At 35.9% G+C, this 21,834-nt stretch overlaps 1 protein-coding gene across 1 annotated transcript; it reads right to left on the reverse strand.

The window, feature by feature from the left end:
• Positions 1–149: 149 nt before the first annotated feature.
• Positions 150–21,171, reverse strand: LOC137397631 (nuclear RNA export factor 1-like). Its single transcript, XM_068083927.1, has 15 exons — positions 21,044–21,171; positions 18,289–18,435; positions 17,888–18,063; positions 16,052–16,243; positions 12,315–12,459; positions 11,558–11,748; positions 10,683–10,792; positions 6,162–6,198; positions 5,375–5,511; positions 4,861–4,965; positions 3,659–3,833; positions 3,168–3,282; positions 2,378–2,588; positions 847–907; positions 150–412 (listed from the first exon to the last, which is right to left on the reverse strand). The coding sequence occupies exons 1-15, from the start codon at positions 21,129–21,131 to the stop codon at positions 374–376; spliced, it is 1,929 nt and encodes a 642-aa protein (XP_067940028.1). The 5' UTR covers positions 21,132–21,171; the 3' UTR covers positions 150–373.
• Between the last annotated feature and the right edge of the window lie 663 nt (positions 21,172–21,834).

The raw sequence follows: 21,834 nt of genomic DNA on the forward strand, positions 1-21,834 counted from the left end.
CATATTGAGGTTCTGTCAATGTATTTCCTGTAATCTAAAATTACTAGCTACTGGACATTTCAGTTGAAAATCTCAAACCGTAATCCAATTCAAGCACATCTCCTGAGCTTATAACCTAAAAGCATCTAATGCAACAAAGCATTAGAAGTTTGGTATATTGAAACTGATATGTATTTATATAAATGGTTGCCATTTGAACAACTCCAACATCATTATCATGTAAAATATTGCATCATGCAATGAAACCTTTAATTCTAGAAGGCAGCTTGGAATACTGTGTAAACAATGGTGAATATATACAGTGTCAGCGTAGGTGTCAGGGATAGCATGAGTTCATTCATTCTAGTATATACATATTAACACTCGGCACAGGTCAGGTTTGAAAGGCCTCCGGTGGTATTTTCCCCTCAGCCTGCAATAATCATGGATGTCTATTAGTGATAGGAGAGGGTTTCCTGATGGCAGAGCTTACAATCTATTAAAAATATATTTACAGATATATATCCTATACAACAGAATACCGCTGAGCATATTGATACTGACATTTCTAAGCGACTAGTTTCCATATCAATAATAATAATAGCCTCCTCAAACTGATCTTCCTAGAGCTAATTTTACGAAATGAACAAGCATCACGAATCGGCCCAGCATCACAAAATGGACAAGCGTCATGAAATGGTGCATTGTAGGCTGTAAATATTCAAAGAGATGTAATTCTAATGTAAAAGATGCAAAGTAAATTCCGAATTTACAACTTTAAAAGAAAAGCAATTTCAAATTGAGCAACTCCTAGTTGTCTTTTCTTTCTTGTAGAATGCACAACTTTTAGATGTTCATGATACTCACTTTTAGCCTGGCATACATGGCAGCTCCGGCCTCATAACTCCAAGAGTTTGCAACAAGACATCTGTTAAACATAACACGCAGGGTATTAAGTAATCTCATAATATTTGTATGTATATAATACTATTATCATTACTATTACACACATGCGCATTCTTACTACTTATGTGCCTTTTAAGTGTAGTGATCATGTATCAAGTGTCAGAAAGGTGTACCATACCCTGAAATAGTATTTATGTAATAGTTTACAATAATAACAATTAAAATGTCTTAAATAAGATTAATAAAGAGTAATCACGCACTAAAGGCCCATGTATACTATTGCTCAAATCAGCGTTTAGCTGTTTGAGTGTACGATTAGCTATTTGAGGTCAACAGCAACAATAAGGTGTACACACTACGAGCTGTCGGTGGCCGCCAACCTAGCCTGTCTTGACAAACTGTTGTTTTTATTAAAGTTTTAATAAAAGCTTTCATAAAAAACTTTGTTTTTTTGTTAAAGTTTACAACAGAGACTGGTCGCTGGTTAACAGTTGTAATCTTGTTTTTCTACATACATTTTTGCGCGAAATTCGTTATGATTACCAATGGAGCGACCGCCATAACATTGCAACCAAGCCGCATAGACGGAAGAGAACAACTCCCTATAAGTGCAGCTGATGCATCAGGTGCAGTACGTCTTGTGACAAGCTGTTGTGTTGCTCGCCCGCTCAACGGGGACAACTCCGCAAAACAGCAGTTTGTCAAGACAGGCTACCGCCAACCAACAACCAATAGAATTTACGAAATAGCATTCTTGATATCGCGAGTTTTTGTTACCTTTTAATTATCTGATATGTATTTCATTTAGTTCTTCGCCGTACTTGCCGAATGATATTAACATAGATCTTCACAACTGTTGAAACTGGATCCAATGTTGTCAACGAACAACCAATAATAAAAAGCTAACAGTTGCGATCATCAGAGCCAAAGTTCAACATGTTAAAAGGCCACCGCATCATCGCTAGCAACGATTACGTTGGTCGCTCATCGCAAAATGATGTCATTGCAGTTCATCGTAGCGGTCCATCGCACAGCTAATCATTGATTTGAACACGATTAGATAGTGTATATGGGCCTCAACAACGATTAGATAGTGTATACGGGCCTCAACAACGATTAGATAGTGTGACAGGCCTTAACAACGATTAGATAGTGTATACGGGCCTCAACAACGATTAGATAGTGTGACAGGCCTTAACAACGATTAGATAGTGTATACGGGCCTCAACAACGATTATTTTTTCCATTTTCAATTTTTTCCTATTCAATTTTCCTTTTTCCTTCCAACGTTCTTTTTTTAAATAAACTGGTTAGCTTTGCTAAGACGAGTAAAGGAAGGGTCATACGTTGGCCTTTTCCTTAACCATTATAAACAACTATAAGGCATATGAAAATATGAATAACTGATGAAGCCTCCAGGCAGTAAGGTGAGAAGGTTGCTGCTTATACTTGGTGAAGATGCACTCTTTGGGCATAAGGGAAAGCCACTTACTCAGAGCTCCAGTGTTCATTCATGCCTGACTCCTTCATGAACTGTTGTAGCATTGCCTTCTGAGAAGAATCAATTGTTGTGGATGAAGAACTGGTTGAAGTACTCGGAGCAGCAGCAGCCTGTTCTCTTTGTTTGGCAGCAGCCAGCATCTGACCCCGCCGGTCGGACGAAGCATTTGTGAATGACAGCTGCTCACTGACTATCACTATACCTGTCACGAAGTCACAATAAATTTTTAAAAATGTGTAAATTCTCAAAGAATTTGCTTATAATTCACACCAAGTGAAATTTTAACAACAGTAAATCGCGCTCATCATTCTCGACAAGTCTGCACTACAATATCCTAATTTCACCAGTAATCACACTTCATGTTCAGTGTCATAATACCACCGCGTTAATCACAACTACCCAAAATACAAGCAGATCAACAGCTGGTTAGCATCTTCACAAAAGCACAAATTAACTGGAGCCTCGCGGCCAATCATAGCAGTTGTACACTTATCATGGGTTTTTGTTGACAGCTTAGTTTGGCATCTTGCAATGGTAAAGGGGTATGCTATGGTAGGATTAATGCTATTAGTGCAACAGAATGAATTAATAGAGCTTGCAAACGTTCTAATTTCATTGCAATAGAAACTTGCTGATCAGTATAACTATTAGCAAAGGTAGTTGGAACCAATGCATTATTATAATATTAACAACATTTTGGTTTTACTTTGGCACAGATGGGCTCCAATTGAATAGCATTAAAAAAACACCAAAACGTTGAAGATCTGTCAAGTCAACATACCCTCTCCCCGAGGCACAGTCGTGAAGTTCCTTGAAAACATTCGAGTTATTTTGTGAGCCTTCGTGCTGTTAGGTTCCTCAAACAATCCGCTCAAAGTAAAGCTCAGCATGGCTGTCTAAAGTAATAAATAGGTAACGATTATTATTTCTCGATATGAATAATGAATAGGACTTAACACAGATAAGAATACCCGTTATTTTATGACTTTGCTGCCAATTTAAGAGCAAACACTAAGTCATTTATCTATTACATGTTTTTTCGCAATATGACAAAATATAACATAGGCTCACAAACAAACGGGAGAATGCCTTTAATAAAAAGACCCCAAAAAGCTTTAGCCCTAAAATTGTTTTCGTGCTCTACGCTACCCGGAAGAGAGCTAAGATGGCCAAGCTGAGACAAAGAGGGGTAACAACAGATGGCAATAATAATACATTAAGATCTTGTAGTAAACTAATTTAATTGCATATGACAAGATAACTAAAACATACATTTTGAAAAACGACATCGACATTAAGCGTTTCCAGCAAATGCTTAGTCCTGGGAAACTCCCCTGTGAAAAAGTCTATGACTGACTGTTTCCCATAGTGAATTCGTTTGCCGTTTCTCTCATTTGACGGTATCTTCAGAAGATTCCGACTGCTCGAGATATCAAATCTGTGTTGTCTACAAAGGGAACGACAAATTCAAAATATCATACAGACATGGCACTGGCTGATTCGTGACGCTAGCCGACGCATGACGCGGCGAGGCCTAGAATAAACAGTAATAGATTTATTTGCAAGATGTATCCTGCATATTATGACCACATGCTCATTTGCAAAGGCATACAAGAGGAGGTCTTAGCAACCGACAGACCAATACACAGAGCTGAAATAGTGGGTTAATGTGAAGGGGACAAGAATGCCAAATGGTAAACCCCAATGAGGAAATTATACCAGAGAACAGGGCAGGCCTGACTGGCTCTACGCTGATTAAACACACACATCAAGGCTACTGAATAATGCATCAGCATAGAAAATAGATTGACCAGTGAGAATAGAGATCAGTCATGTGAAGGCTGATGACCTAGCTGGAGTTTCCGTCACTGTTAATGTCTTATCACCTTCTTATTTATTCTCTAATATTGATCATCAATGACTTATGGCAGCAATATTGTTTGTGCAGCTAGTTACAACACTATAGTTTTGCTCAAGGAAAATATGCTACAACGTTTGGGGTTCATAACATTAACCAAACTAGAAAAAAATTAGGTTTCAACGAGTTTAATTATCTGAAGAATAATTTGAAGTTTCATAAAAAGCTTTAATCCACACCAGAGACCTTTTCATGTATCTATTACAAGTGAGAACATCTTTGTTCATATATAAATAGTTGTTCGTGTGAAGCCCTCTTGTAGTCATCATTGGAAAGGAAATCTTACAATGAAACCAGCTAGCGCAGGAAATGATTATGATTGAATCAAAATGATGATGGGCGAAACAGACATTTCAGACAATCCTAGATGCAGAAGTTTTGTCTCTGCCAACATGCTCATTTGGACACGGTGCTTCGACAACACACTGCTGGCATGCTGGCTCCGCAAACTAAACATTTTGACAGTACGTGTAGTCAAATTTTTAGAATGGCAGAAACAAGTTTTAGCCACAACTTTCAACTAAACATAAATGTGATAAATTCATTGCCAACTTACTTTCCCTCCATTGGGTAAAACCAGAAGCTCGTGGAGAAGGTTGCATCATCATCATATGCAGCAATCAGATGATCTCGGTTGTCCGAGTCAAACAGCTCTATATATCTACAATTAAAAGCGAGACTAGATCAGCTTGCATTGCTTGTTACGAGCAACCCGGCGATATGTTGCTATATGGCAGAGTATTACTACTAAAAGAATACAATATCAAGTTCCTCGACCACCACCAGCTAGCACTACATTTTGACATATCCATTCGCATGCAAAGATTTTAGGCATAGACATGTATATATCATATATTACTTTATTGGCAATATATTAAATTATGAACTTGGTTGGCAGAAAATAGGGCTAACAGATGTCACAGCCGCCTGCTGCACATACTACTTTGAATGCAACATAAAAAACATTAACATTCACACCGGTTAATAACAGGTGAAAAAGCATGTAAAATGCATATGTAAATTAAAGCCATCAAGTACTTGAGACCCAAAAATTTCATGTTTGATCTTACTGGTTTATAAACTGGGTAACCAGCTGAGAGCAGGCGGGATCACATTCTTCCATGAAGTTGCCTTTTCTTAGTGGCAGACCCTGAGCGGTAACCGCATCTATCTCAAACACTATTGGGGCTGGCGCCTCCTTACCATCCTGCAAAAGAAATGGCTTCTTAGAAAAATGATAAGCCAAAGGGTTTCTACAACAAGAAGGTTTCTACAACAACCGTTCAGAAAGCTAAAATGGTGGCCTGCTGCTGAGTACATGAGACCGAACAACTTAGAAGTTGATTCACAATTACATTATCACTGAAAAATTTAAGAATTATTGAATTTAGCATTTATCTCACAGATGAGTTATAAACTTACAAGCATTAAGACCACACCTGAATGACCACAGTATAATTACTTCCCAGACAATGCGCTACTTTCATGGAACAATTCAACGATGCAAAACATAAAACAAAGAGTTGCTTCATTGTTACAAGATCGTTGCTACAGCTTATCCGAGTAAATATATGCGTATGCACAAGACATAATGACCACTGATGAAATCAGGTAGTTGGATGTGATGACGCTAAAGAAGTGGTAAAGGAAGCAGGGGTTGGTGAAGTCATCAGCCATCGGCCAAACTAGACTACAACTTCCTCATAAGAACTTCATACCAATAATAGAAATCCGCCGCATGTAGACTCTGGCAATCATAAAATGATGGCAACAAATAAGGATAGACACACCGGTCTGACACTTCCCTCGCAAACAAAACATCCAGGTTAGGAAAATGACGAGTCCAACTAGACTTACCAAGGTTAACAACTTTGGAAATCGTTTTCTGACAAATCTACAAAATATCAAGCATGAAAGAAGCGATAATAGGAAAAAAGTAATATCATATAATAACAAAAGTTGACACAAAGATTAATCTATTCGTCTGCTTACCTCTCGGGTGTCCTAAAAGATACTTAACCTAGTCTTAATCTCATAGGTGACAAGATATCGCAGGTGTCACAACTCGAATGGTCTACCTAACAGTTAATTAGAGCTCCTACTTACCCAGGTCAATGACAGTCGTCCCTGATAACCCTACAATCACATCTCTACTCGGCAGTAGTGACGCTTAAGTTGTTGCATAGTGGCCCAGCACATCTTTCACACAAAAATTAAAAAACGTTTTCATGGTATTTTTGTAGTCATGTTTTTGCAGTTTTTTCCAATATGTTCAGGATATTATGTAAAATTAAATATAACACACACATAAGGGATCAACTTTGGTTGAGCCGCAAAATTTGTTAATAATGTAAACTGAGCCTTCGACAAAAATTTGAGTGCATAAGCTTGAAAATTTTCCAATGTAAACATAATTTTAGTACACCATTTCCAGACTTGTTAAGATCGAATAATAGATGCACAATAATTTTTTAGCTTCATGCTATAATATAAAAATAGAATAAAAATATAAATATAACATGAGAGCAATGCATATACGAAGAACCCTACAAAAACATTAAACAACAAATGACTAAAACTGTCACAAAAATGATAGTAACACAATCACAACTATAACATTTCTTGTTAAGGTATTGATTAAAATCGATGAGCATATTTATGTCTAGCAAATACATAGTAATGAATATGGCTTTTTATGGACGACATGTGGCTAAAAAAAACTTATATAAGCCAAATGTTATTCAAGAAATAAAAAAATCTTGCAATCTATAAAAGTGAATTGCATGCCAAGTCAAAAAAATACTCAATTCACTACAATATATAATTTCTTCTGAAGATATTATGATAAACTGCTTTTAAACAATATAAAAATATATATATGTAAAACTGTATACGTGAAAACCTTGTAATATAAAAACTTTTTAAAAAATGCTTTAAAGTTTAGACAGCTGAACAAATACAACGAAAAAACCCATAATCCATATTTTGAAAAAGAAAAAGCTGTCTGAATAAGAACAGCCATGCATGAGCACAGAAAAACTCAAACTTATCGTATCAAGAGGTGACCAAGCTATCTAGGCTGGTTGATACCACAGCTGTCAGAATGTAAGAGATTCTAACAGGTTTTTGACATGATAAACATCACTAAAATTATAGCAATGAGCGAAGCACCAAGCTGAAGGGGGCAAACTTTAATGTTTCATTGGCTGAGTCGGTACAATCACCCACAGAGGTTCAGAGCGCAGCGAAAATTGCTGCAGATAAATCCAGTCAACACTATACTAGTGGTAGAGACATAAGTCATAAGCAGGGTCACCTTAAAAGACTTCAAACCTAGGAACATGAATAAGTACTGCCCAACAGAATAGTTCAAGCAGGAATGACAAGGTAGGCCACCAGTTGATGTCAACGAAGTGACAATCCAGATAGGCTACCTTGAAACTCCAGCATGCACCTCTGTGGTCCAGTGACTCTTCAATATCTCATCAGCAAAAGAGGTGATCAATGAACAAAGGATATAACAAAATATTAAATTCCAAAATCATGTGAACTAAAAAATTGTCCTTTTAAGGAACATGTTGTAGCCTCAATACTTCAATAGACCAACTTCGAGGCAACAACAAAAAGAGGCTATGGAACTCTTCAGTTAATAATTAAAAAAACGCTGAACAATCTTCCTCCATCATAAAAACAAAAGAGACAATATCTAACCACTAAGTTATAAAACAGGACTTGAATAATAATCCTGCTAAAACACAGTTAAACGATTATTTCAGCACAGCAAAAAGAAATGTGCAATATTCCTCCATAATTAAAAAAACAAACTGTAAAATACTAACTATTCACGAATTTAAAAATGCAGATCAACATTTCTCGGCCACCAAAACCCTGACAGTACCATATATTTTGGTTATAAAATAAGACTATAGCAATAACTCTGCTACAAAAAGTTAAAAAGCACCTCCTATATTACAAAAGAAGGAAGTACACGAGATATATATCTCAATTAGCAAAAAGACAGACTGGAACAAACTACAAAAAACTCTGGAACAATTCCCTACCATTACAAAAAAAAGTGACTGTAGAACAATAATTTTTGGTTAAAATAAAAAAAGGCTAGCCCAATATATTTTGATTACAAAAGTTGTGCAAAAGAGTATATCTACGTTACAAAGTAGCGACTGAGTAAAACTTAATATTAACTATTATAATACAAGTGATAGGTTATCACTCAGGGAAACACATTGCAAATCATATACATATGGAGAAAAATTCAACCAGCGAAATACTGCAAACCCTTACCAAAATATGCCACACCTAAAAATATTTAATTAGGGAAAAGTCAAAAATCCAACAAAAAAAACGAAAAAAGACTTCATGCTTAGATGTGTCAATGACACTGGTTGGAGAAAAACTTATTGGCGGAATCAAAAATATAAAACTGTGTATGCTCAGAGGGTGGCAAATGTTTCGAGTGGCTTCACCATAAAAACACCACAAAAAATTTTTTTAAAAACTTTTTTCATTAATGCTAATAAAAAATCACAAACTTATATATAAATGCATATATTGCTAAGACAGGATATTTAGAACATTATCTAAACAATCATTGGCACGAAAGAGTAACCAGCGGCTATAACACAGTATAACAGTATAACACAACATAATTTACTCGCGGATGGACAAAGTGCATGTTAGCATTGGTTGCTATAGAGACGATATAATTTGAGAAGCTTCGCACAAGCCTACACTTATACGTAACTAACATATTTATTAAAAATCCAAGACTCGATGCAGCTTCACCATCAAAACTAAACTTCTGTAAGTCACATGTTACTGCTTTAAAAATAGTAGTTTTGATAGCATTATCCATTATATAAAAAAGAAATATTGCAATGATTAAAAAAATCAAATAATAGAAAAACATGAAAAATGCAGTCATTTTTGGAAAAACCTAACCAATCTTAAAAAGTGCCAGCACCGACAAATAATGGCTTGGAAGAGCTGTTGTGGTTAGCAATCGTGACATAAAATTAGTTTTGTCAACATCTTCAGGTGCTTCCGGCTTGGCAATAATTTTGAGCCATAAAAATAAATCTTATTAGCTGTATCTAGAAATTTGCTAACTAAAAACTATATATACATATAAAAAATGTTGAAAAGAAAGAGGAGTTTGAGGAACAACACAAAAATAAGTAAATATCTCCTAAACATACCAAGTAAAAATATAATATTTATAAAAATAAAATATTTATATGAAATATAAATGTATGGTAAAGATGAAGGCAAGACAAGCCTATCTACCTACCTATATGTCTAATTCAAGAAGGAATGGGCATACATACAAAGAATAATAGAAAAATTATTTATCTCTAAAACATTATTAAACAGAATGAGAACACAGAAAATGCATAATGTGCCACGTACCCTAAAAACATTCATCTAGATATGAAGCAATTGAAACATCAATACTGGTATAAGATTAAAGTGAAAACCTAAGATAAACCAGTAAAACAAATTTCCATAATTAAAAAACTAAAGTAAAAGACAATAATCTTGTAACGACATGTAACTTGGTTTGATATGAAAAAAGTAAAACATAATTATTAAAGAAACAAATTAGTAGAATAAAAAAAGAGCTTTAAAAATGTCCTAATATTATAAAAATGTCCTAATATTAAAACACACTATTATAGCCAGCAATAGTACTGATATACGCGTGGCTACTTAAACCAAAAATGATTTTTATAGATTTTGGATAAGCAATGAGTTGTGAATAAGATCACATTGACAACAAACACTCTTTCCTTACAAAATAACTTTAAGAACTGTAACTGCACATTATGTTTTCATAGATTTGTACAAATACTTGAGATATCTGGAAATGGCTACTAATTGCGAAGATAGCTATTAAAAAATTATGCAAACATGTTACTCGTCACAAAATTTTTGATCAATAAAAAACTGATAAAAACTTTCATAAAATGCTTTTTAGTACTCATTTTGAAGGGATGAAGAAACCCGTGAAGCGTATATTAACAACTCGTTTATAATACGTTGATGTACATGTAAGTCAATGGTACGGGCTTCAGATACTCACCCAGTTAGTCTAAAATGAATTTGCTGCAACAATAAACAGGAAATAGCGTGAAACATATAAGTAGTCACCAATAAATTACACCAGATATTCCTAAGACATCACAATACAACTCATCACATCTCAACAAGTAATCTCAAACAGTCCTGTAAATTAATTTCAAGAGGTTATACCAAATAATTTCAATCACTCATGGTCTATACACAAACATTCCCAAAAAGTGGCATGAATTTCTGTGGAGAGATAACGCTAGGTATGAAAGGATTATGGAAGGAACTTACGAGAGATAGCTGTTGAAGTTGTCTGCGTATCTTTTGGCTACAGGCGTTGAAGCCATGTTCAGCTCTTGCAGTTGCCATCCTTTAAGCCTGTCCAACTCGGTATCTCTAACCTGTAAAGTAACGAAGGCTGTTGGCTGATTACATCCTAGAAATATGTACAATTACCCAAATGTGTATGGAGTTCAACAACCGACTATCTCTGACATTCTCTGTATTGTTAATCAACTTGTAATACATACAGTCGCATGGCTTGGTGATATCCAAATCAATAGACGATTCAATAGTCAATATTGATTGATAACTCATTCCGAATGTTTTTATCAATTTAAATCAAGCCTCAATTTTTAAATGCCAATTTTTAATACTGACTGGCTTTTACAAGCTCATACTAAAAGATAACACATATATCGCAAGGTAATCATGTAGTTAAGCAGAACTATAGATGTACATGAAATAATAAGTAATATAAAAGCAGTCATGACATAGTTCTTCAATTTTCTAATGTAGTTCTAGAATTAAATTTCAAGGCTGCGCAGTATTTGCAAATGAGTAGCAGTCTTTGACTGATATCACTGATAGGCAATGATGAAAACGATCTAGTTATTGACGTTTGACAGCTGTTATTATACTTTTTTTCACTCCGCTGCTTATAACAGTAACATACTGCATTTGGAAAGATCAGGATTGGGCTGCCAGAAAAGGTAGAAATTACAGAAAAATGAAAATGCCTAATTTTCAATCTAAATGCACTATGCCATGAGGGCTTGTGAATGTCTGCAGGCCACTCAATTGATGTTACTCATGATACTTGTTCCAAGCAAACAACTCTCTTATCAAGATCATCTAGTACTTGACAGAATTGTTGCCATACATACCTCATTGTGAGAGAGATCGAGGCCGAGCAGAGATGGTGTGTTTGGCACGAGTTTCTCCAGTATCTCAAGGGATGTGAGGCGGTTATGGCTGAGGTTGAGGGCAACGAGCTCTGGTATGTGTTCGGCTATGATGCTGACAACTGCAGTCATCACAGATCTCCTATTCAGCGGGAGACATTCTGGCTTCAGACCTGAACATCAGGAACAGTGACAAACTGATTGGTATTATTTCCAAAGAGCTCCTATTTCAACCAGCGTAACCATAGGTTGCTATATTAATACCACTAAGCACCACATTCACTGAAACTTGAGACTATTCCGTGACTCACTCTCTATCGGACAAGCCTGACAGTTAATCAATCAACAAACCAGGATATCAATGTTTGTAGATTCATTTTCTGATTTGACTGAATGAAGTGATGCATAAAAGTCTTACGAAATTGAAAATCTTTCTTTAGTCACCTGTTGAGACTCGCATTTTTTCAGTCCGCCAATAACAACTTTCTCGCAGTCATCAAGTCTTCACTGCCAGCAAAGTAGAGATGTCGAGTTTTGAAAAAGCTTATTTTCTTTTCAAAACTATTAGATCAATTTCTCGAACAACCTTCAAGCATTGAGCCATTTCGTTCTACTAAATTATATTGATAGGTGATACGAAAGTAAGAAGATGCAAAGTAGAAATTTGACTATTTTCCACGGACAGTCAGTCACAGTCTAGAATCTTCAAGTAAATCCAGTCGCATCGGATTCAATTTACCTTCATTCTTGTGAAGAGAAGAGAGGTCAAGGACCTTACTCTCAGTGTCATATAGATTGCTCATCGTCGTCAAGAGCTTCTCAAGAAGTTCCCCTTCCAATACTTTAGGCACAGGCGGATCTTGCTGTTTGACCAATAGGGTCATCTAGAATTATAGCAAAGTTCCTAAGGAGCCCTCCAACATGACCAACGTTCCTAAGAAGCCCCCAACACGACCAAAGTTCCTAAGGAGCCCCCAACATGACCAAAGTTCCTAAGGAGTCCCCAACATGACCAAAGTTCTTAAAGGTTGACTTGCAACAAAATTCACATTACAGTCATTTGGTATCAAAAGATTCACCATGTCTTACTCTGTTGTAGGTGTCAATTTTGTGGAAATGTGATTACCAGCTCTTAAAAGCTCAAAAACGAAAAGCCGCCGTAGATTGGAATCTCTTTATTTATCTGACGTAGTCATTACAGTTTGATTATCGTCTTGTCACGTATGTTCTCACGTGAATTGAAAGGCCAATAAAAAGCTTAATGTAAAACTTATCGTAGCACTAGTTTATGACAAACACTTCGGGTTTTACCGAAGACCCCTTATCAAATATAGATGCTCGCTACTTTACAGTTTTCTTTCGGCATTATTCAATCGTCAAGTCGTAATCTGATCACGTGACCCAATACTTCGCAAATAATTTTTGCAGCTCTTTTCCATTATCACAGGTAACCAACAGGCTCGTCATGATTATCAGACAATGATGTATACTTCTTCGAGGTAAGGTTAAAAAGTTTAACGATTTTTTTACGGTAAGTTATAAGATATCACTGCTAAAAGTGACAGCATTACAATGACGATAAAACAGACGCGTAAAAACAATAGACATGGTTATATCGAATGCGTGAAGTATATTTGTGAAAATATTTCGACGAATGAGGTTGCATAAAAGTGTAAACGGAAACCATCCTGTAACAACTACGTCCCATTTGAGCCGTTTTGGAAACCGAATCCAAACTACGGCTGTCTCGTGTGGCTGCGATTAACTGTTCTCTTTTGAGCTTTTAAGAGCTGGTAATCACATTTCCACGTATTTGACACCTACAACACAACAGAGTAAGACATGGTGAATCTTTTGATACCAAATAACTGTAATGTGAATTTTGTTGCAAGTCAACCTTTAAAGATGTAGTTGCGTCAAAATTTAAGTTGATCTTAAAAGAAAGCATTTTTTTTCTCTATCAGTTGATATGTTGTTTGTTGTGTTACGCGATCGCATTGCCAAGATATTTGAAGATTAAAACCGAAAAAATCTGATCACCGTAAAACCGCTCAGGCCACAAAAACGTGCCCAGCCTCGCCAAAAATGATGTCACGAGTTTGGCAAAAAGTCTTTATCTCTCGTATTCACATCGGCTATTTGCGATAAAAGTCTAATCTTACGCGGCTCTATTGGCATATATCTTATTTTGTATTTGCTCATGTTGGCTAGAATAAAATTTTAAATCCTGCTACAGATGCATTATTATGAATGTTTAAAAGGCCTCAAATAACGAAAATTGAAAATTTGTTCTACTCACTTTCTCCAAATCTTGTGTAAACATTTGGGTACCGACTACCAATTCTACCGGTCTACGGTAATTCTGTCAAGTCACTTTTGTAGAACACGGTCTTTGTATCAGCACAGTTCTGCATCTACCCATACAAACGATATACAGCCTCCCATAAGCCCCGCCCACATTATGTCGCCTATTACCTACGTACTCGTTTCTTGCTAGTAATATTCTTACCGAATACTAGATAAGTGAAATAAGCAAGCCACCTCTTTGAAAAGAATATAGACAGGGATAGAGTTTTAAGAATGAGAAGTATGCTGCAAACTGGATTTGAACTCACATTCTCCAGTTCTGCGGACACCCATATACCATATCCGATACACTACAATATTCTGCAAATCATGTTTTGCATTATCTTCAACAATATTATTTTATTATATAATTTTTACAAGCAAAAATATTTTCATCTCGGCATAAAACTTTTATTAAAAATATTCATCAAGTCGTGGCCACTCAGATAGTATTAGCTGATACAATAAGACAAATTCATCTACTGCAACAAACTCAAACAAAACATCATGGCTTATGCAGCACGCATTCAAGTCTCTCTTTCCACTTTATGGCAGTTTCCACACTGACAAAGCTTCTTCGGCTGGTGGGACGACATAAACATTCTGTAATCAGTAAAGAAAATGCAATAAATATATGTCATTCTAAAGCGTATCTATTGACAGCTTCCAAATTGGGAGTTAAATAGATTGCGAGTGTAATTTTAAAAACGAATAAACATTTAATAAAGACACAAGTACGCCAAGCCAACGATTCGAAGCTTTGGTTCTGGAAATTAAAGATTTGCAATGATCAATCGATTTTACCCACTTCCTACGAGTGAAAATAATTTGTAATCATGACTCTAATTTACCAAAGAAAATTCGAAAAAAATATTACAGCTAGGTAAAACGGCAGATAAGCTATGAAACGATGATTGGAGATAGCAAAGAATTATCATTTTATTAATTGGTATATGTATTTATGACTATAAAAAATATTACATTTACTAAAGTATAGAAGACTCTAAGTTAATTTACCTCCATTCTGTCTTCTTCTGCAGCAAAACGCTGCTGACGCCTGTCAGCTTTGGCCATAGGCTGTCTACTCTAATCTTTTACTAAAAGTTGCTGAGATAACTCTGAGTAGCGGTCGCTCGAACTTGAAGCCATTTTAAAACTATGTATAACTTAGTAATTGTTGAAACGCGTTGAATCAGTAACGAGTAATGAGATCTATTTAGGAGAATCTTCGAGATCACAGACAACGCGTTTTACGAGTGATAACATTTATTACGGCCTATATAAAAATTTCGCACGCATGATTGGCTAACGAATCGACCTCATATTTATCGCTTGTGGTTTCGTTTCAGATAACAAGCTTGTGACGTCACGAAATTGCCACCCGCTGGAACGTGAGCTTTTTAAAAGAGGGCCTCATTCAAACGCATATATCTCTGGACAGGGTTGGTCTACAAAGACAAAAATGGCATCAAATTGTAGCTGATGTTTTAGCCTTTTATGGGTCCTAATTTCATTTTTGACGCAACTACACCTTTAAGGAGCCTTCAACATGACCAATGTCATTATGAACTTCATATCATATAGTAGTGACAGCCGAAAACTGAGATGCAGAAAGTTTTGTCATGTTGTCATGATCTACTCGCTAAAAAGCTAAAATTTCGACCAAAAATTGAATCGACCAAATCACACAAATGAGATACTGAAATACTGAATGCTGAGAATACTTAAGCTACAAACCGTTGACCAGACTTTGGTCATTACTCTATACAGATTATAATGTGATAAATGAGCAACAAGTTGAAAATAAAGTCTGGTATGTATATATGCATACATATATATAAAACGACAGCCCAACAAAGCAACATCAATACAGTAAAATATTTTGCAATCTTTTAAAGTTGAAGGATTTTTTATGGGATGACTAAAATTCTTGCAATAAGTTCTATTCAGTTGAGCATCTGGAAGCACTGTCATGGTGGTTGACCTGGAGATCAATGTCTTAATACAGACGATATGCATTTCTAGACCTTAAATATCCATCTGTCATAACGGGAGCCCTCCCACCATATGCATAAAATAATAAGGGAGACCATAACAGCCTCAATGCTTGCAGTAAGATCTACAGCTGACCTTGAAACCATTCGGCAAAGTAATTCTTTTGTTTATGGCCTTCAAAGCCTCGACTGAGGAGAAAGAGAGTTCAATGAAGAAAATGGCAGCTTTCCCATCTTCACGATACGAAGTAGGTGAGAATTTTATGTCAAGGAGATCATTAATTTCTCTGTAAATGAAGTCTTTTCCAGCCTCGGCGCCATATGGAATCTGTAACATGACAATATCCACGCAGTCGCTCTCATTCGTATCACAGGATTGCTGTGCTCATCCACTTGAGACATTTTTTTTATCCGAAATCAAGTCATTTTACATGAGTTATAATACTTTTTTCTAGAACTGAGTCGCAGTCAGTTCAAACATCAGCGATAAACCAGTCTAACAATTTTAACAATTTAGCAGACTAGGTGACACAGTTGAATTGAAGTTAAAGTTTACAAAACATAAAAAGCAATATTTTATGCAAATTGAAAAGCAGAAAACCTTTAAAAAAATCATTTTAAGACTACATGCATTCTTAGCTGTTCGTGGGCCGGACCATCCTGTTATCAGGACTAAAATCCAAGGGACTACGAATGAATGAAAATATTTACGAATAAACATTTGATAACATAACTATAGCAAGCAACTGGTCATGCATGTCAATTGTTTGAGACCCATGACATGTGTCTAAATCTAAATGTCATGTAAAATCTAAATCGATGACAAATAATTTTACCAATGATGATGACAAAAATTCAGTTGAGTTTCAAATTGTTAATGCAGTGATAATCCAGTAATAAAACATAACTATCATTCTTACAAAAAAATTATTATTCCCGACATTGAATTTTACTATTTTAATTGGAAGTAGTCTTCGAATCAAATCATTCGTCCATCTAGTTATTCATGGTGATTTTTCAGCAAACTTCTGTGTAAAACATGGGGAACAATTAAAAGAATCTTCTAATGACCTCACTCTGAGAATCTAGCTCACAGTAATGATGCAGTAGCTGCATAGATAGCTCGACACTAAACAGCATACAGTGGCTTAATTCGAGTCACGATTTTTGCAAATAACTCAAGCTAGTAACAAGAAGATTTAGCAAGAAAAGACTTGTACTTGATGATGTTTGTAAAACAGTAACTTCCATTCTTAATGCTAATAACTAAAAACAACAGTGCTTTCAGCTGTTTGGAAGATAAATTGTTCTTCTACGACTTGTGTTTGTACGACGAGGTTTGCAAATAACCCTCGGCATATATTCTAACAATTCATAAGAATTGAACCGCCAACTATAATTGAGTCGAGTTCCAACCATAAACATGCTATGAACCACTGAAGTTAGTGGTGCTATCTTTGAAAGCTGGGTCACACTATATCGCTGTATGTCGGTGGTAATCCTGTGATAACATCATCGCAGCATAAGGTTCTCGTTATACAAGGCGACGCAGAAATGATGAAATACTTACTAGTCCCGCAGCAAAAGAAAATATAGATCAGCCAATCACCATCACCAAAGTGGTGCACATTGCACGTACTGTCGCGGATGCACAGTAAATTATCAAGAAAGTTTGACGGCTGCAATTTTTCCCCGACATATCCACGCTGCCTCGATGATGTGATCGCTTTACGGTGCACATAGTCGACGAATGATCACTGATAGGACAACCCCGAACATACTTTGACATGTGTGAATCCGTCTTTAGCAACTGGTCCTTACATTAGTAAACGAATTAAAGCTCGAAACAAAGCTTCAATGGCCTGCTGACATGATGACTGATACAAACTTATATAAAATAGGAGAACAAATGAACTACAGGCATCCAGATCTACATGTAGAAAGCAGATAAATATGATGAATGTAATCTCACAGTGACTTGGTACCACTGAGGTGCATTAGTTGGTGCGTGATGGTCTCTGGACGGTCTTGAATCATAGCCATGGCCCCTACTCCGAGAGTTAGCTGCACCTCGACGACCTCTACTGTCACGACCTCGACCTCTGTATCCCAATCTATCTGCCATCCGCTCTGTCACTGAATGTGAGCCTATGAAGACAACATGATAACAAGTAACAGATAGTGGAAGGAGAAGTGGTCTAAAATGAGATTAAATACATGAGTTTTACATTTATTATAACACACAAAAAATTGTGTTTAAAAAATGGTCGACAACCACCAAAATTTGATAAAATAAATGTATGCAGGGCCTGCAAAACTACAAGATGTTATAAAAAACAAGTGTAACACCGATAGTACAATACCAGCACAAACCTCTTGACCTATCATCATGCTGATTATAGGATTGATATTTGTTCCCACGGTTTTTCCCACGTCCTCGACTTTGACCTCTATAACTACCAGTTCTGGGGCCTTGTCCTCCAAACGACCGCCTTTCATATTCATCATCCATCGAACCATCTGATAATATGGACATCAATACCGTTGTAATATTTCAATCAAAGAATTTCAAGGACACAAGCAGACTTTTAGTACAACTAGCTATCTTTTTCATTTTCAGCTTGCTAGGTTATTGGCACAGCTTAAAAAATATTATTTTGGTGTTATTAGCCTTATGAATGAATTACAGTATAGTGGCAAATATTTTTGACAAGGCTCAACCCCAAACAGCAGCTTGGAGCTGATATAGGAATTGCTTCATCTTGTTGATGAGTGGATAATTCCTTTAATATTTTATCACCTTGGTGTTTTGGTTACTCACAGCATTGAGCTACAGTGCCCTAGATGCTATGCATATGTACTACACTGACTAGGGACTATTGTTTAGGCATGACTACACATGTGTGCACGCGCTTACATACAAAAATAGCGTCGAGATACCTAGCGGAGAAAACAATCATTGACAAAGATGAGCATTGGCCTGAATGTGTAAGCCATGATGAGTTTATGGGATTTTCTATTACTGTCATTGAACTATCGTCAGCATATTTACTACGACTACTTCTGCTACATCAACTATTTGTGGTAGCAATGTTTATAAATGCAGATATTTGATTCGCTAAATCTTTGTTCAAGGAAAAATGTTACAAACCAAAAGTGAAAACAGTCTAGTACAGCAATGTATATGGTTTGCAACAAGAATAAACCTATAGAAAAACCTGGGCTTCTACAAAGTTATGTAAAATGTCTCATGAGCAGATTTAATTTGCAACAGTGGAATTTATATATTTATTACAAGTGAGAATATCTTTGTCTATATGAACATAGCTGTTTGTTTGAAAACTTGTTGTCCTTGTCTGTTAAAATAGAATATTAAATGAGTCACTTGTGTTAGAAATTAATACCGTACAAACTCTATTCGAACACCATGGCGCTTTCGCTTTCAACCCTTCCCTTATAATTGATGTTTTATTAGAGGTAACGTTTAAATAAAGGGTGGCAGGCATTGTATTTTTCGAATAGCTTGTCAGAATTTCTGGAAGATAAATTTAACCGTTTTATAGGTGAAGTTAATGTCGCCTATACAGTAGACGGTCCTATAACGTATACCTAATATTACGCGAATTCCGGATAATGTAAAAGATTTATGCAAGTTTTTGTTTCCTACTACATAAAAATTTCCATATAATATAAAGCGCCAAGTCGGACGAGTTCAGAAATTCGACTTGAATGTTAATATATCTCACAGCACGTGCGAAAGAAAAACAACATGTGTTAGCGTTATAGCCTACCTATTGTACCTACTTTTGCAACAATTTAGTTCGTCGTGATAGATCGCCAGGTGTGTCGACAAAACAGAGAATAAGGCAGCTGTATAGTTTTCATAAATACAAAGGTGATCGATTGGTGTAGGTGTTACAATGTCGGTCCACCAATCCGAATGTCATGAAATGAAGTATGGTCGAAAGCTCTCTTTTATCCTACCCTTGACCGCTGGATACTGATAGACGACGAACAGGTAGTACCGCTTTTTGTGAAATATTTTGTTGTTTTCTTTCGTGTAGACAAATAAAATAATTGTTATCAGTTTTACTTCGCAGAGTACACTTTGCTATTTAGAAAAATAAGCAAATCGTTGTAAATTAACGTTAATGATGTGAGCTTCTCATCAAGTTATTGTAGAATTACCACAATAATGGTCTATAAAATCAGTGAGATTAATCATAAAAAGGGGAAAGTTGTCTATGCGAACTAATATTGCTGCAGTTATGGTAGAGGCCTCGATGTAAAAAGTTAAGTCAAGTTTTTCCTGCTTGTATGCCCCAAAGGGTGAGTTTGAAAAGACCTTGAAGGATTAGGGAATTTACATGTATTTTACAGTTTCTATAACGTAAATGGAACAGATTATTTACGTTGTAGGAGCGCATACTGTATTTTGAACTCTCTTGTAGGCGGAGCGACATTAACCCTTCTAGATGTAAGAAGTATGATATAACTTACACCCACCTTGTCATAGATCTCTAAAAGAATACGCATTGGGAAACTGAGAAATCGCTCTACCAGTTAATATATATTGCTTGCAGCTAACCTACAATGATCTTAAAGATTGCGTTGCAATTTGTTGGTACTTTCAATTTTTCATTTCACTATTTTAAATTTAAGGCGTATTTTTATTATATAACTGTATTTAACAATGCTACATAAAAGCTCATTGCACTGGCTTTTTATATGTAATAGTAGAGGAGTTACGAGCGTCGATCAATCGTAAGATGAGATTACCGCACTGATGCTATCTAATAATATGCTATAAATCAGCAAATTTGTAAATTATATAATAATCTATCAAATGTTACAAATATACATGCATATTCAAGAACAAATGACCCAAACAAGTTTTAACAAGCTAAGCAAAAGTGCACAAACTGAACATAATCAAAATAGAATAAAATGACAAAGCAAATTCAACACTGATGTTGTGTGTCAATTCGGATTAGTTATGCATAACATAATTTCTCTATATCTATCCGGGATCCATTCATGACAGGCTCCCAAGAAAAAAAACAACGAAAACTAGCAACAGCACTATTCACAATTTATAGTAGCCCAGTTTATGTGATGTCGGTCTTACTTTCGTCAAAGACGGATCTACCGCCGCTGTGTGTTGAAATCCTGATGTTTGATGAAGCTAGAGATTTCTTAAAAAAGCTGGAGCTCATAATTCATGAGTAAACACCACGTTTAGCGAGACAAATACATAAATCATTCAGCGATAAGGCGCGCAGGCGCATCAATGACGACGATAACCATAGAGTTATCTCCCTCCTAAAGTGATAACAACACGAGCGTTTCCGGTGCAAATAAGGAGCGTTTAGGCCGCGCCCTTTTTTTGTGCTAATCAATCGTAGTGATTAACATCAGCCATGAGAATGGTTAAACAAGGATCACGAATTTCCACAATTAAGATAGTAATTAATGCTCATATTAAAAATGATGATTATAGTTTATTACTCTAATATATGCTTATTATTTAAAGGTTGACTTTCAACAAAATTCACATTACAGTTATTTGATATCAAAAGATTCACCATGTCTTACTCTGTTGTGTTGTAGGTGTCAAATACAGTATGTGGGAATGTGAATACAAGCTCTTAAAGGCTAAAAACGAAAAGCCGCCGTAGATTGCAATCTATTTATTTTTTGACGTAGCCATGATAGCAATTCCATACCTACATGACTTGCAAAGGCAGTCAATTAGCTTCCCATCACACCAATGTAATACAACCCCAGAATGACTATCTATCTTATCTATGAGTAACTGATTGCATTAACTCGCTTAACACTAGATATTCAGTACCTTTGCAAGTCATGTAGGTACAGTTTTGAATTGCTTTAAATAATAAGCATATATTAGAGTAATAA

Source organism: Watersipora subatra, chromosome 5, assembly GCF_963576615.1.
Source record: "Watersipora subatra chromosome 5, tzWatSuba1.1, whole genome shotgun sequence".
Taxonomy (NCBI): Eukaryota; Metazoa; Bryozoa; class Gymnolaemata; order Cheilostomatida; family Watersiporidae; genus Watersipora; species Watersipora subatra.